This window comes from Thunnus thynnus, chromosome 17 (assembly GCF_963924715.1).
Source record: "Thunnus thynnus chromosome 17, fThuThy2.1, whole genome shotgun sequence".
NCBI classification, from domain to species: Eukaryota; Metazoa; Chordata; class Actinopteri; order Scombriformes; family Scombridae; genus Thunnus; species Thunnus thynnus.
The window spans coordinates 15,071,042-15,087,510 of record NC_089533.1 but is presented as its reverse complement, the minus strand read 5'-3'; the positions used below and the strand labels follow the sequence as shown (position 1 = coordinate 15,087,510).

The window sequence follows — 16,469 nt, the reverse complement described above, 5'->3', positions numbered from 1 at the left end:
ACCCAGAGCTCAAGTTTCTAGCCCCTCTTTGCTCAGCACGCTTGAGGCGGGACATTGCGCGCTGTCAATCAAGTTTTAATCCAATCCAAATCCGTCTGTGTGTTTTGTGACGCCCCCTTCCACGTCGACCTGCACTCTCGCCATATCTTCAATCCTGGGAGTCCCGCAGCCCGGTTTTCCACCAAGTGGAGCAGGAGAAGCATTCAACATTAACTGTAACTTACAGTACTGCTTTAGAGCAAAAAAAGGTCATCTGTGTGAGCCTCCTAGCTGTGTCTATTCATTCATTTAGCAACAATGAACGTGTTCAGACTGACAGGGGACCTCTCTCATTTGGCTGCTATCATCATCCTGCTGCTCAAAATATGGAAAAGCAGGTCGTGTGCAGGTGAGCTGTAGCTATATTTTTTACTTACATATGCTTTTCATAATGTTATTATTGAGCGTTTTCTTTTTAACAGTTAAAACGCGTGTGTTACTTTTGTTAATTGTTACCCAGGAAGCTGTGAGGTAGCTAGCTAAATGCTAACGTTTCTCATTTCCTAAGTTACTCATTCATCCGAGCCACTGGCTAATAAGCGTTAGCAGGCTGTGAGCGAAGCTAGAGACTGCTGTCTACACTGTTATCACTTGGAGCAGCAGTCTGCTTTTAGTATTTACCGGAAATATCTAACAATTACTCAAATATTAAAATCAGTGGCAATAATTTTCATTTTTATGGGACTTTCCAGTGAATGTGAGTTAACTAACTTATGTTAACTTATGTCAGCTAAACCTACGAGTTGAGGGGATATGTAGTTATATTCCTACTATTTAATAACTGAGCAACAATAAAGCAGTACATGCTACACATCAGCGATCCATGTGCTCTTGCTCTACTAATCTGCGGTTTGGTGCTCGATTTTTTTGGTCTGGCTTCTGACGTGGCGTTCTAGAAGGCGCTACGTAACTACACGAGTCACAACTTTGCACCACGCTCGATGTTTGTAACTCCAATAAACGTGTTTACTAACAAACGTGCATTAGATGTGTACTAATGTTGCTTCATCGTATAGTTAACAGTGATCTCTTGTGTACAGTCTTGTCTCACGATAAGAGGGAACAGTATTGGATGACACTTTAGGTTATGTGGAGAAAGACATTTCATCCCTTGGGAAACATTGTGGACAACATTGCCAGATGATTTAAGTTGGTTTGCAATATAGCCTGTTCGCTTTTTAGAGTTATATTTGTGTATTTTTTATTTTAATTTCTGTTATTTGTATTGTAATATTACTGTGTTGTTAATCAAGAACAACTTTAGATAATGGAGAGAAATGCTGTGATTGGCACACAGAGCTGCAGGGTTTAGTGTAGGTTCAAAGTTAAATGGGGTTATGTAAGGTAACAGCTAAGAGATTGTAATGTGTTTGTGTAATTAGGGTTAATGTGATAAGATATTACATAGTTGTTGATGGTTTTGTCAGGGGATAAAGATGTCTTTGAGAATCCATCAATCCATTTCCTGTATGTCAAGTTTATTTGTTTATATGGCCTAAAATCACAAATTTCAATCTCTACCACATCTATTCTTAGACCCTTGATTTGGATAATCAAAAACTAAAATAATCCCTTCGGGAAACTGGAAAAGAGGGAAACATTAGAAAGAGCAACAAAGGAGAGATTCTTCCTCCAGGGCAGAGAGACATGCAATACATGTCACACATACAGAGCAGACCGAAATAGCAATAGTAAATTTACAGCATGGAGAAACAGATTGACAATGTTAGGTAAATAAAGTGCAAACATACAGTATCAGTCAAAAGTTTGAACACACTTTCCCATTCACTTGAATGAGAAAGCGTGTCCAAACTTTTGACTGGTACTGTAAATGAAGGATATGGATCAGAGAAAGACATCAGGATCCTCAAACCCCCTTATATACCACAAAAACCTGGAAAGGAGACAGACTACACATGCACACAACAGGCCAGTAAAGGATAAGATTTTCACAGAGGGAGAAGAGTCGAGAGATGATAAAAGAGGATGATGCAGTCAGTTGTAGACAATATGATGCAAGAAAAGGTCAAAGCAAAGGCAAAAGTGTGTCTCCTTGTGAACGAGGACCTGATCATCCCTTGTCAGGGTCGCTGGTGCCTGGTACAGTATGCATTAGACAGGAACCAGGGGTACACCTTGGACTCAACACGGAAAATTCTGGCAGGTTTGAACCCCAAACCGGAGTGTTATAAGGTTAAAGTGTTTAGATTCTGGGTCCTGAGAGGGATGCCAGTCTCTGCTTGTAACTTCCTCTTGACTTAAAGTAATAATTTAATGCCCATATTTGGTTGTGATCAGGTCATAAATACAGATGTTATGAGAAACCTGTACACTCCTCTTCTTGTCTTTAAATGCTGCCTTATGATGTTTGGTGTACATTTCTGATGACATCATAGATATCGTCAGCTTTTTTATTTAAATTGAATGCTCCATACATGCATCTTCATTATTTATCTCTTAAATTAAGTCCAAAAGGGAAAATGTGCCTCTGAGATTTTCCACATAGATATTCATTATGATATTCAAAGCGTCCAGGAGGTGGCACTGTTCAGTAAGGAGAAGCATTATATGATTCATGGTTATCTAGAGCTCATGTTAAGTGAAGCTGTTGTGATGCTGATGTTCACATTGGTGTGATACTGGCATCTGGATCTAAACAGTAACTTGTCTTGATGTTTTGTTTAAAGGTATCTCTGGAAAGAGCCAAATCCTGTTTGCCATCGTGTTCACCACACGTTACTTGGATCTGCTCACCTCCTTCATCTCCCTCTACAACACATGCATGAAGGTGAGACACCAGTTCACGTCTCAGCCCTGACCCTTTCATACAGATCCCATATTTCTCTCTCAGTCCACTGAATGATGAGTTTTTCCGTGTTGTTTACCAGGTGATCTACATCGGCTGTGCATATGCCACAGTCTACCTGATCTATGCGAAGTTCAGGGCCACCTACGATGGCAACCATGACAGTTTCAGAGTGGAGTTCCTGGTTGTTCCTGTCGGGGGTCTTGCTGTTCTCATCAACCACGACTTTTCTCTCCTAGAGGTGGGTTCACCCTCCTGAATTGTTGTCAAAGCGTGACATAATTTATTGATTAGAAGTGAACCACTATGAGAATACAAAGTCCCTTTATTAACATGAATAGTTTAACTTTCAGAATTAATTGTACATATAACTTATGTGCCGTCAGATCCTGTGGACTTTCTCCATCTACCTGGAGTCAGTGGCAATCCTTCCCCAGCTCTTCATGATCAGCAAGACCGGAGAGGCAGAGACGATCACCACCCACTACCTGTTCTGCCTGGGCCTGTATCGGGCGCTCTATCTCTTCAACTGGATCTGGCGTTTCTACTTTGAGGGCTTCTTTGACATGATCGCCATCGTGGCCGGTGTTGTCCAGACTGTCCTCTACTGTGACTTCTTCTACCTTTATGTCACCAAAGGTGGGTGTCGTCCATCATGGCATTTGATCATTTTATTTATGAGTGATATGAAGATGAAATAGCAAGTGAGCACCAAATTATTACACAGATGCAACTAAGGAAGGAAGAGATGTAGCTTTTAAGTAGCTGTGAGCATCGGCAGAGAGCTCAATACTGTACACCTGGGAAACAAAGTGTCCTATATCGTGATCATAAAAAATTTTATGACGACACTTCCCTTACAAATCAAACACATTTCCATGTATTTTGTTTTCTTATTTGGCCTCAACATAAAGCCTAGAGTTGTATTCCCTTCCTGGTATGACGACAGTATAAGAGATGGGCGATAAAATCCACAGTCCTCGCTCTGTGCAGAATTTTCCGCTAATGTTCAGCCGAAGCTAATATGAGGCGTCATTTCTCTTGAGTTTCTTGAATCAGCTGGGTATTTCCTATTTTCCAAAGTTACAGTCTTTTTAGTACAGAATTCCCTCTTTGTTTTGCTATCCCTCTGCTGAAGCTCTGCAAAGAAACTCAGTCCTAGGAAACACACAAAGGGAATTTTGTACTAAACGGATTGATTTATCCAACTCTGACAGCTGAAGCCTCCTATTAGCTCCAGTTGAACTTCAGAATCCATTTTTTTTTTCCTCCACAAAACCTAGCCTGGGAATTAATCTCCTATTTCTAACAGTGAAGTTGCATTAATAAGATGCTTGTGAGTAAGATGACAAAAATCAAGGGCAGCAACGAATGATTATTTTCATTTTCTGCCAATTATTTTCTCGATTAATCGTTTTGTCTATAAAATGTTAGAAAACAGTAAAAATGCATGTTATAATTTCTTAGAGCCCATGGTGATGTCTTCAGATGTCTTGCTTTTTTTGATCAATAGTCCAAAATCCAAAGATATTAAGTTCATTATCATGTATGACACCGTAAAGCATCATATCACAGTTGACATGCTGCAACCAGCAAAAATTTGGCATTTTTCTTGACTAAAACGATTATTTCAATCCCATCACAACTTGTTGCCATGTTGGACAGTTACAGGGTGCAGTTTATCTCTATATAGGCACTTCAGCACAGTCAGTTTTATGTCTCTTTCATCAAAAGAAAATCATCTTTTGCACTTCATTGACTTGATGGTTGTTTGGTTGACTTTATGTTGAACACAAATCATGGAGTGTTCCTTCAAAAGCCTCCAGAAAATGGAAACAGTTTCAGATGCAAAGTAGTATAAATGAGGCAGAAAGTGGCTCAAGTATTGCAGCGTGAACGTACACAGACTCAGGGATGACAGCACTCGATTCAATGGTTCCTACCTGTCGACTAACTTTAATGTTTGACCTTTTAGTGTTGAAAGGCAAGAAGCTGAGCCTGCCGGCGTAAAAAGTACTGAAGGAGACGGCGACTCCCAGCAGACTCAGGGGGTGTGGAGATGACATCATGGAATCTCGTGACCTTATTTGCAAAGGATGCCTGAGACAGAGAACCAACTAACGGGGAAAAACACTAGTCTTCTTGATGATTGCTGATGGAACTGGTAAATGCCAACAAACACCAGAGCTGAACAAAGATCATCGCGGGTCAACCTTTGGATTTCTGTGTTCAGCATCTTGCCTTAAACTTCTTTTCATTGCTGTTCAAATAGGAGAAAAGGCTTTTTTTTCTACATGTGAGGTGTATACGCTTATTTTTTTTATTTCTTATATTTTTTTTTTACAATGTCATAAATAGGGTTGACTCTGAGAAGAACCTTGTTTGACTCGGTAATGAAATGCACAAATGTACAGTCTTATTAAAGAATGACGTAAAAGAGAAATGTATCTGAGTGCCTGATGAGGATTATGTCCAGTTTCTCACAGTACAGTATTTTTTTTTTTTTACTTTTTGGATTTAATTTTGTCTAGATAATTGTATGCATATACTGTAATACATGTATCCTATCTTGGAAACATTTAAAGAGGCCAACGTACATCAATTTTTAAAAAATATTGCTTTATAAAATTGCTGAAGACAACATTTTAAACATACTCTCATCTAAAAATAGACTCTTCAAAAAAAAGATTTATAATTTCATCTTGAGTTTAAGAGGTAACTCATAAAATACAACAATCATTTTGTCACAGCTGTCAATATTTTCAAATGTTAGGTATCTCATTTGGAATTAACCTTTTCATGTGTATACTGATCTTTTTTTTCCCTCAGCATACTGTTTTGATGAAACTAAAATGTTCTGCAGCTTCAATATAAATTTCATACAATTGTAACATAATGCTACATCACATTCTGGATGTAGATAGAGCACAAACTTTGTTCTTTTGCTATTGCACCCCAGTAACAAAAGCATGAACACCTTTCAGTAATAGCTTGCCAGTTAACTGATGGTTGAAATCATTGACGTCAGAGTAAAGCAATAATGACTGAATAATGATGACATTTCCTGCACCGGGATGAAAAGTGTGCAGATATTTGGTAAGAGAATCCTCTCACGCTTTGACCAGTTGTAACATTTTAGTTGTTAACTGTTTGTCTGGGGTGTGAAAAATTAAACAGATTTGACATTTAGTAGTTAAGTTGCTCAATAATCGGTGATCATGGTGCTCAATGGGTGCATTTCTGTTCAGTTTAAAGGCCTGTTGTTTAACTTTTTCAAATTAGCCATTCCTAAACGATTGTTTCAACTTTTTGTCTTTTTTTTTTGCATGATATCACCTCCATTAAAGATTTTAAGAGAATCACGCTCCAGTGTCACTGTGTAATTATTGAAACCATGCAAGCACAGACAAGAAGCAGTTTTACTGTTTCTGTACTAAGTATTCGGTGCTTAGAAAAGTTCATTTTGTTTTTCACTTTATTTTTTTAAGGCAACAGCAAAACTAAACATCAGGGACAATACTCATACACACAACCATATTCAGTACTCAAATTCCTTTGCCTCAACATGTGTTTATCCCAGCATACATACGTACTGCATATACAAAACAGATATAAACATGCTCCACACTATATCATCCTACACCTCTGTGCTGATAAAACCTTTTGTTCTGAAGGAAAAAAAAGATGCAAATGCAGACTAAAACAAATGCTAAAATCATACTAACCATAATAAAGTGACTCTACAACAATAAAAGATTATTCTTGGCCAAAATACAACCAAAATACATACCAAGGATAGACGACTCTTCCCCAGACTTTCCTGTAAAACATGGGATATTCTCTCATGAGGAAAAAATTTAAGTAATTATACCACATTGATAAATGACGTGTCCCATACAACATATTTTTGCAGTTAGTAGTTGTGCAGATATTGAGCCAACACCAAGAATACATTGTATTGGATCCACTTGCATTTTAAAACCAAGATCATTGTTTAGGCAGCAGACCAGAACAAATGTTCATCCAGATGAGCTTTTATTCAAAGCTGCATTACAAATCAACAATATTGCATTCTTTTCAGGTAACAGCGAATATAAACGTAACATTTGTGTTGTAGTGCATTTGTATTGCCTAATGTGCATACACAACATATACCAGGCATTTTCAGGCTTGCTGTCATATACTATAGTGTAATGTTCATCGAGTCAACATTTTCCACTTTTCTTCAAGTAAATCTTTGGTTCCAATAATTTATACTCCCATCCCTCATATTCAGAAATACATTATTTTACCTAAATAAGTCATGTCTCCTGTAAGAAAGCAGTTGACAGATTAGGTGTGCCATGATTTTGCACAATTTCGCACAATAAATAATGACACGTCATGTAAAGTTAGCAATAATATTTAGAACTATAATAACATCGGGGAGGTCTTGCGCTCAGACAATCTGTTGTAACAGCAGATCTCAGATTCAAGCCGTCGCCATACATTCAAGGGTCTGTATCCCTGAATCCTAACAACCAAGGTTCAGTAGTGCTGATTTAGAAGAAGAAGAAACAAGCTACTGCGTTTCCTTTGCTGATGAAGTTTCACACCCATTCTCCTTCCCGTGGACTTTACCTCCCTGGCAGGAATAAAAATCAGAGAAGAAAATTAATACAATGTGGGAAAATAATAGCTCCTCATGACACAAGTCACAGTCTGCCAGGTACAGAGTTAAATATACATACACTTAAATGTATTTTTAACTCTGTTTGATGACATTATATTATTGATAATGATACAGTTGATACTTGAATATACCTTAAAAATGAAAGTGTGGTCAAAACTTCAGTGATACAATAAAATAATTGGAGCTTAGTGTGCAATCATTTTCTCTTCGGTCACCAAACAACTCTTGCTGATTCTACAGTACATTACCTTTTTCAGATGTGGGTTATAGTGGTTGTGGATATTAGAGATGATGATATAAAAAACATTAAAGAAGCATGAAACCAGGACGGAGAAGAAGGCAAGGCCGGAGAGCACGGACAGCAGAGTCAACCCTCCGACAAACAACAGGAACCCTGAACATGAGAAGGAGAAATAAAAAGAAATAAAATGTTTGTGCCTGCAAAAAGTTCAGTCAGGTGCAGATCATGAAACACCACCAAGCAGAGGATTACACCTACCCTCAAAGAAAACAAATCCTACTGCTGAGATAACAATGGTAACAAGAGAAAAAGTGAGGAAAAGTCCAACAGGCAGTGCAGCCATGACGCTGAACACCAACACTGTCAGAGCTAAGAAAGGATGACAGCTGAGGTACTGTCCCATTCTTGTCTTCATCAGAAGTGCTACCTGTTAAACAGAGAGAGACAAAATGCAGCTGTCAGTGTCAGGTAGCTGGGGGGGTGGGGGGGATTGTTCCTGTCTGATTCGCTGATGGAAAAGCAAACATGTAAAAGACAAAACCTAAGGATGCAGATGTTCAGTTTCAGGTTACCTTGGGGTCATCGTAAAGGTAGTTAAACTGGGTGGTCCAGCTTCCCCACAACTGCTGAAACTTGATCACATTGCTGCTGTCCTGCATCTCCACACTCATCTGACCTGACCGAGAACCAGAACATGAGTCAGCCTGACTGGTAAAATCACACTACTGAGGTTAAAATACTTCATTTAAATTACAGTTATAAGTATATAGACTGAATTCACTCAAGAAACAGTGTCTGTAACTTAAGACCAGCTCTCAGTCCTGAAGTTAACTGTGCTAGAGTTCACTTGTCACGTACTACCACCATAAATTACTTTAAAACTGAAATGGTATGTTTCTGGAATCATATGACAAAGTTGAGATGACAAATACACACCTGAGCAATGTAGTAAAGTTGGTTTGATTCTCAGATCACGTCTCTCGTAGAGTTGTCTCAAACACTCACAGCAAAACAACAGCAACACACCCTTTTAAATAACACACCCTCTTCTTCTCTTTCTTCCTCCTCCCTCTTCCTCTTCTGAGTTTCTGGCAGAGAGACTCTGAAAGGCTTGTTGATGTTATTGCTCCCATCTACTGTTCGCCAAATGTACTGCATCATAAGAATGCAGTTGAAGTCATTTTGGTGTGGGAGGATTTACTTTCCCCAAACATATTGTTTTATTGATGTGTGGAATATCACATTTATATGAAATATACCCTATAGCAATAGGAAAGATTGCATCTCCAGTTCAGGAAATATGTGGTATCCTCTGATAAAGGATGGTGCCTCATAAGGGACAGGTACAGGTCTGAATGTTTGACCCCTACAGTGAAGGGATCTGGTGGCTCTGTTATGCTGTGGGACGCATTTTGCTGGCATGGTTTGGGTCCACTTGTCCCCTTAGAGGGAAGGGTTACTGCAAATCAATACAAAGTTGTTCTGAGTCATCACCTTTATCCTATGATGAAACATTTCTATCCTGATGGAAGTGGTCTCTTCCAGGATGACAATGCTCACATCCACAGGGCACGAGGGGTCACTGAATGGTTTGATGAGTATGAAAATGTAGTGATTCATATACTATGACCTTCACAGTCACCAGATCTCAACCCAGTTGAACACCTATGGGAGACTTTGGGCGGATGGAGCAGACAGCGCTCACTACCATCATCATCAAAACACCAAATGAGGGAAGATCTTTTGGAAGAATGGTGTTCATCCCTCCAGAAGAGTTCAGAGACTCATAGAATCAATGCCAAGGTGCATTAAAGCTGTGGTGGATCATACCTTACTAGCATATTTTATGTTGGTTTTTCCTTTAATTTGTCACCCGTCTGTATGTATGCTGAAATTGCACCTATATTTTGTGGCATTGTATTTTGTGAAGCACCTTGTAACTCTGATGTTAAAAGGCGCTATATAAATAAAGTTTATTTACTCACTTACTCTCTTACAGATGTTCATACCAATGCAACACTGTTGGTGAATACTTTGAAGATCCCCTCTTGACATGTTTTAAGATATAAAAAATACTCTATAATTTGCATCTTACATATTTTTTCCCACAAAAAATTGTTAAAATCCTTAAGATTACATCTACTCCTCCTCCCTCACTGAAAAATCCAGAATCTATGAATATGCAAATATTTTTAATTCAAAAAGTTTAACAGCTGGACACAAGATGTCTCCTACTTCACTGTAAAGTCCATTCTCATTCTTTGTGCACTGGAGGCTTCAAGTTTCCACATCACACTTGTGTAAGTTGCATACTGGACCAGGATTGGCTTCCAAACTAGTTTTGATGTCTCACATCCTGCTCGTAAGTACACACCTTTAACTCAGATTTAAGGTGAGCACATAAACTTTGCCCCTTAAGAAGATTAATGTGAAAACAACCTTCCAGTGTCAAACTCTGCACTACATCATTCTGTAAAGTGAAGCTCAAACATCCCAGTTAAGTAATAATAACCAAAGCTTTTTGAGTGGAGAGAGACTTGAAAAAATAGATGATATCAACTTATTTAAAATAAATACTTACTTTGTTTGTACTTATTCTTGCTGCAATATCAGCGAGAAAATGTTTGTTGTGATAGATCTGTATGCGATATCATAAGGCAGTTTTATACTATGCAGTGTTGATGTCTCAACACTGTAGATTTTGATCACAAAGTAACTCAGCCAGGAATCGATTTTTGACAGTTTCCCACTTTGTTGCCCGTCGATGGGAGCGCTGCATGTCTACATCACCTCTTCTAATTCTCAAGTATATTACCGCCCCTACCATCACATATCCTGTCCTCCGCTTCTGACATATTATTCACTGTCATTAAAGGACCACTGTCACTAATTATGATGGATTTGGTGGCCAGCCTTCCCTGCTTCTGCCTAATTGAGCCATAAACCACCAATTGTCTTTATTGGACAGGTGATGAATTATCAAATGATTTGTTTGTGCGGTCCAGAAAGCTCTCACTCTTATTTTCTCTCGGACATCTCTAAAATTGGGATGACCGAAGTGTTCCTCTTTCTTTAGCCAATGATTGAATAATCAATTAAGCACTTTTTTGTAATAAATAAGACCTCTAGAGCATCCAGTGGACACATAATACAAAGATGTTGCATTTGCATGATCGTTAAAGTGCTGCTGGACCGGTTTGTTGTGAGGAAAATCACAAAAGTAGTTCTCCAGAGATCCAGTAGAGGGGGTTCCCAGTTTGCTTCACAGCTGTCAGACTGAAATGACTCCTTAAAAATAATGACCACACTTTCTCCCCTTCTGCTCTGTGCTGCTGTTAGATGGCAGCAGCGAGATTTCTCTGCGAAGACGGAGACTGATCAGAATATTAAATGACCAAACTTCACCACCACAGCTGATTACTTCCTCAATCAAAGATATGAATTGCTGGTCTTGCCACCGCCACCCACAAATTAACTATGGCCCCTTGAGTTTTGGATAGCATTAAATAAATGTGGGCACATAACTGTGAGGTCATAGTGAGGGAAATGGCAGTGTGATCTGTTTTGAACTACACCAAAGAGACACCCTGGGGACCAGTGATGACAACTTATTTGGACCCTTTCTAGCTGCTGGCCATACTAATTAATCACACTCTTTTTGTATTGAGTACGGGGAGAGAATTTGGTGAGAGACTGCATCCACCTCTCCAGACTGCTAAACACAATGAACTCAATGAACTCACTGAACCAGGTTTCACAGAGGAGTGAGCTGTGTGTGTATGTGCAGTTTGTGTATTTGTGCGCACACAACAAGGCATCCCCAACATTTAAGCACAACTATTGCAGCTGCTGTCCCTTTGTACTTTTATTTTTTTTCATGCTTCCTCCACATCAGATCATACACCTCATAGTGGAAACTCCCACTTGTCTCACTGTACTTCACTGTAGCCTGGTTGGAGCAGAGCTGACTGACTGCTGACTAACACATCAACCCACTGCTTCTCTTGATAACAAGGCCTGGCTGGCTGCTGGGTGTTCATCAGTACATCTTAGTTGATGGTGAAAGGCTTCATCATCTGTCACATCTGGCCACCGTCGTCTGTGAAACACTAATTAATTCCACAATTGTATGCAGTATTTACTATATAAGAAATATCATACTGCTTTTTAAGTTATTATTCTGTACAGCAGTGGTTCCCAACCCTTCCCATCAACTTGCCTCCGCATTGGTTGCATAAGTCTGCTAGTGCAACCGGTTCAATCAAAGACTGATTTATTTCTCCTGTGTTTTATTTATTTAGTCCCAAAGAATTAAAAGAAGAAAAAAGAAAAAAGATAAGAGGACAGTCCAAAGTAATAAACCTAACAGTGGGTTGCACAAATCCATTTTTTTGCTGCTTTCCTCTTCTTTTAATCATCTTGCGACCCTTTGCATTTCTCCCGATTGTATAGTATACATACTTTACAGTTTTGCACTAAAAGGAAACGATACATCGCATATGCAAATGAAACTTTGGAGACTTTGGAATGATACTGCCAATTAAACTTCACAAAGAGGAATCGAGAAGTTTTTCTAACTCTTTGACCACCATATCATTTTTTTTTTTGCAGCTGTGTAGTGTAATAGTGTAATAGTGAAGGACTGAATGTTGTTGATTTTTAGTCTGAGCAGACTACATACTCACAACCTACTTAGAATTAGTGTGTTGTATGCAGTTGGGACTCAGGTTTCATCTTTTGCTGCTAAAAAAGTGTAAGTCCAGAAAATTAAATATTTATCTATCTATCTATTTATCTATCTATCTATCTATGTGTGTGTGTGTGTGTGTATTAACATTATGGTATCATTAAATCATGCAAAAGAAATTGAATCAATTGAATGTATCTGACTAAGCTGCTAAAAGAACTGAACTTGATTTTATCCGTCATGATCTGCCGTGATCATTTTTCACACTTCATTTGGGTTTTAAAATATTTCACAACTAGCTAAGTATGATAAAACCATGATACAATTTTATCCCTATAATATATGTTTCAACCTGAATGAGCACACATGGATTTTGACCTCATGAATCATGTGATACAAATCTTAAATGTTCCTCACAAAACATGTTTCAAAAACATGTTTTTAGAACAAAATAAGACAGCTGAAAGTAACAGAGTTGTTCAATGGCCCCTGATGTGTCTTCATATGACAAGCAGCCTGCTTCCCTACTTGATCTCTACTTGATGAAAATTGAATGTTCTTAATGTGTCCCATATACCTGTGGTGCAGAGATATATTTGAGTGTCTGAGAGAAAATTGACCGTACGATATGTCTACTGGCACGTGCCGAGCCGCTCAACAGATTGCAGCCAGAATGTGATTGATGGGCTGTCAGCAAATTCCAATTTGCATGCGCTGATTGTAAAAACTAATCACTGCGAGAGGAGGAGCGACGAAGAGCATAAAATAGCAGGAAATCTCCTGCGGTGCCATGTGAACTGATGCATGTCCACCTCTTGTGTGGCTTCCAAAATTATATCATGTGTTACATTATTGACGTCCACCCCTCACTGACACTCTGCAGTCAGTGAGTCTGCAGCCTGCTGTATTTTATGAGCAAATGAAAGGGACCTGCTGCTTTTTTCTCCTTTTGGCTTGTCACCTCAGATACCCACACCTCTCCATCATCAAGCTGTCTTTCTCTAACCACCTCCCCTTTCTCCCAGTATCCACTTTGTTCACCTCTCTTTGAAGTTGCAGAGGAGTGTTCAGCCAACAGCTGGCCACAGGAGAATAAAAAATGTCTTTAGAGTCTGCCCTGTGTCAAATAGGATAGTCCTCATTGTCAGTGGTTGTCATTTTGCCAGATGAAGGGGGGCATTTTCGGTTCCTGTCCGCCAACTGGGGAGAGACAGAGGCTCAAAGGGAGCTCCCTGGAGGGTGGTAAAGGGCGCTGCACAGGATGGAGTCAGAGCCCTGGTCAGTCTCTCAAAAGTCAACAACAACAGCAGCAGCATCACTGTAGTACGAGTGGTGGAAAGTAACTAAATGCATTTATTCAGGTAGTGTAATAAAGTACAGTTTTGAGGTTTTTAATTTTGTGCTATTTTATAGTTGAACTGCATTTCAGAGGCAAATATTGTACTTTATACTTCACAACCTTACCTGACAGATAAGATTGAGATTTTACTTTTTGGCTAATGAACACTTACAAAAAAAGCAGGGCGGGGTCGTATATCACTAGTCAAATTATGTAATATTTCACAAAAAAAGCAGAAAAGCCCAAAAAAATGAATACAATTTTGTATAGCGGGACTTTGTTTTTTCTTCTTTCTTACCCCATTAGTCATCTGACAACCCCTTAGAATTATCTTGTGACCCTTTGGATGTGTAAATAATGCAGGTAAAATCAGCTCCACCTCAACCAGCTACAACAGAACAATGCTGCTTTTACATTGATGCATCAGTATTAACAAACTAACTGTGTAATAATAATATAGTCAGTCACAGAGGGCATGTACATTTACTTTTGAAATGAAAGTGTATTTACTTTTACTTGAGTGAAAAAGTGAATGCAGGACCTTTAATTAAAATTGAGTATTATTACAATGTTGTATTGTTGCTTTAATGGATATGAGTCCTTACAGCACAGCTGCAGAGTACACAGTGGGGAGGCATGATCTGGTCTGACACGATTAAGCAATTTGAGAATGATGCTCTTCATTATTGGTGATAAGATACTGTATGTTTGAGCACACTCATCACATCAAATGAAATGCACCCATATACTCACAAAAAGTAAGATTCACATGTTGCCTATTTGCTTCTATCAGCACATTGTGCATCACTGTTGATAAATCCCAACATCAGGCTTTGGTTTATCATCCACTTCATTATGGACAGTGATTGAATTTGCAATATTTAATCAGCATGTTTCCCACATTCAATTATAATGAACAGCACCGACCGGAATTCATCACATCACCGCTGCAGTCTATCAGAAAACAAACTTCTTCATCAATTCGATGCAAAATCTATGAGGTGTCCTTGAATAACAAAGGAGTATGGAAATGCTCAAAAGTTGGGTCACTGGGTTTACAGTTTGAAAAACAGTGCCTCAAAGAAAAATGGACCTGATCAGCAAAACGTTGTCGTGTTGCGTTGCTTCTACTCCTCATCAGATATGCAGTTTCCTTCTCAGCTCCGGTATTTTGATGGATTGCTGTTGCTGCCATTTTGTTTTTGGTGCTTTTGCATTTTTATACACTATTTGAGTTATGATTAAAGAGGGAGAGGGCTAAAAGCTGATGCAGGATTAGTGACAGCTCCTCAGGAAAGAAGAGAATAACAAGAAGGAGGAGGAGGAGGAGGAGGAGGAGGAGGAGGAGGAGGAGGAGGACTGGTTGGAGAGGTCATCATTAAAGAAAGGTGATGGTGGAGTAATACATCCTCATCCATTATTTGCTGCACCTTTGTGCGAGTCTGACCTGGTGGAGACCTCTTGACTAGAGGAGGGAGGAGGAGAATAAAGAGAGATGATGAATAAGGGTGGCAACATGGGGCTGCAAGAGGAGTTCCTCTGTCTCATTAAAGCTGTGGCCATCCTTTTGTTTTCTCCCTCACTTCACAATGTGTCCCCCCGGAAAGCAGGAAGAGTCTCCTCTGTCCATGCGTCACAGTTATAATGTCAGCTGCTGGGTTCCCTCATTAAACTTTACTTCATTGTTTTGAACCAAGGGGAGGAATTCATGCAGCAGTGCAGGTTTGTTTTGCCATATTTCATGTGGCTTTAGAGCTTCTGCAGTGCACCGCATGGTGGAATATCCTCAGATCGAACTGAGCGGCACTGTGCTCTGTCATTGTTTAGCAAATCTTTTATGATGCAAACATTAACAAATTTGTCAGGTGCATGTGCATAATATCTCAACCGCACAGTCGCGCACATGGACAGACAAAAAACGAACGCCTACTACAGGCGTCAACTTCACAGGTGACCTTTTGTGTCTGTAGTTGTTTGGAGTTGCAGTTTGTTTGAAGCTCTAACCACCCTGAATTAAGCACTACTCCAACATCAAGGTGGTGTGGTTAGCTAGATGAAAGCAGAGGGGGTTTGCTCAGCGGGTAATACATTAAACAGGCAGGTATTCACAGCCAGAGGCGAGGTAGCTGGGGAGATGGGCAAGGTATGATGAAAGGGGGATTAGCATGGATTCATCATCTCTCTCTATCACAGGAGAGGGGCTCAGCAGGTTTGTTGGTAAAATAGCACAAAATGGCTGCAAAGCATTAGCGCCTTTGACTTGTGATGGGAAACAGTTTTTACCTCCATGAATTTTAAATAATCTGTTACAATTTTACAACAATTACTGGTGCCTATAAAAATGCATACTGTACCAAGGTGAACAGATTTATGGATTTACTGTATTTATAGAAATCATCAGCTGAAGTTTTAAATATGATGCAATGCACCACAGTGCAATCATACAAATCTTAACTGGTTTAAGAACAAGCTGGACTCAAGTTGGGATGATCTCTTAAGTCCTGAGTTCCAACCCATCGGTAAACTACCCATTTTTTCTCCCTTTCATTTATTTCCCTTTAGCTGACATTAATTGGTAATTGGAAATGTATGTATCTACCCACAAACTAATTGCTCAGAAATAGGGGAAGCTTTCTAAAACCTAAAACTACTGACCCTTTGTTCTCACACTCTAAAGCACCACAT

General features: G+C 39.3%; 2 protein-coding genes across 3 annotated transcripts; one reads left to right on the top strand and one right to left on the bottom strand.

Annotated features, from left to right (window-relative positions):
* The first annotated feature begins 113 nt into the window (after positions 1-113).
* On the top strand, positions 114-6,207 carry LOC137201232 (ER lumen protein-retaining receptor 2). The gene is made up of 5 exons (XM_067616180.1): positions 114-388; positions 2,727-2,827; positions 2,928-3,086; positions 3,232-3,484; positions 4,821-6,207. Exons 1-5 carry the CDS (start codon positions 298-300, stop codon positions 4,853-4,855), a joined length of 639 nt encoding a protein of 212 aa, XP_067472281.1. The 5' UTR covers positions 114-297; the 3' UTR covers positions 4,856-6,207.
* A 90-nt stretch (positions 6,208-6,297) lies between these two features.
* On the bottom strand, positions 6,298-8,834 carry LOC137201233 (lipid droplet assembly factor 1-like). 2 transcript variants are annotated; one of them, XM_067616181.1, is made up of 5 exons: positions 8,695-8,834; positions 8,331-8,429; positions 8,017-8,185; positions 7,766-7,911; positions 6,298-7,469 (listed from the first exon to the last, which is right to left on the bottom strand). In XM_067616181.1, the coding sequence occupies exons 2-5, from the start codon at positions 8,427-8,429 to the stop codon at positions 7,407-7,409; spliced, it is 477 nt and encodes a 158-aa protein (XP_067472282.1). In that variant the 5' UTR covers positions 8,695-8,834; the 3' UTR covers positions 6,298-7,406. The 2 variants fall into 2 exon arrangements, with proteins under 2 accessions (XP_067472282.1, XP_067472283.1); XM_067616182.1 differs by having other exon boundaries at positions 8,331-8,434; positions 8,695-8,828.
* Between the last annotated feature and the right edge of the window lie 7,635 nt (positions 8,835-16,469).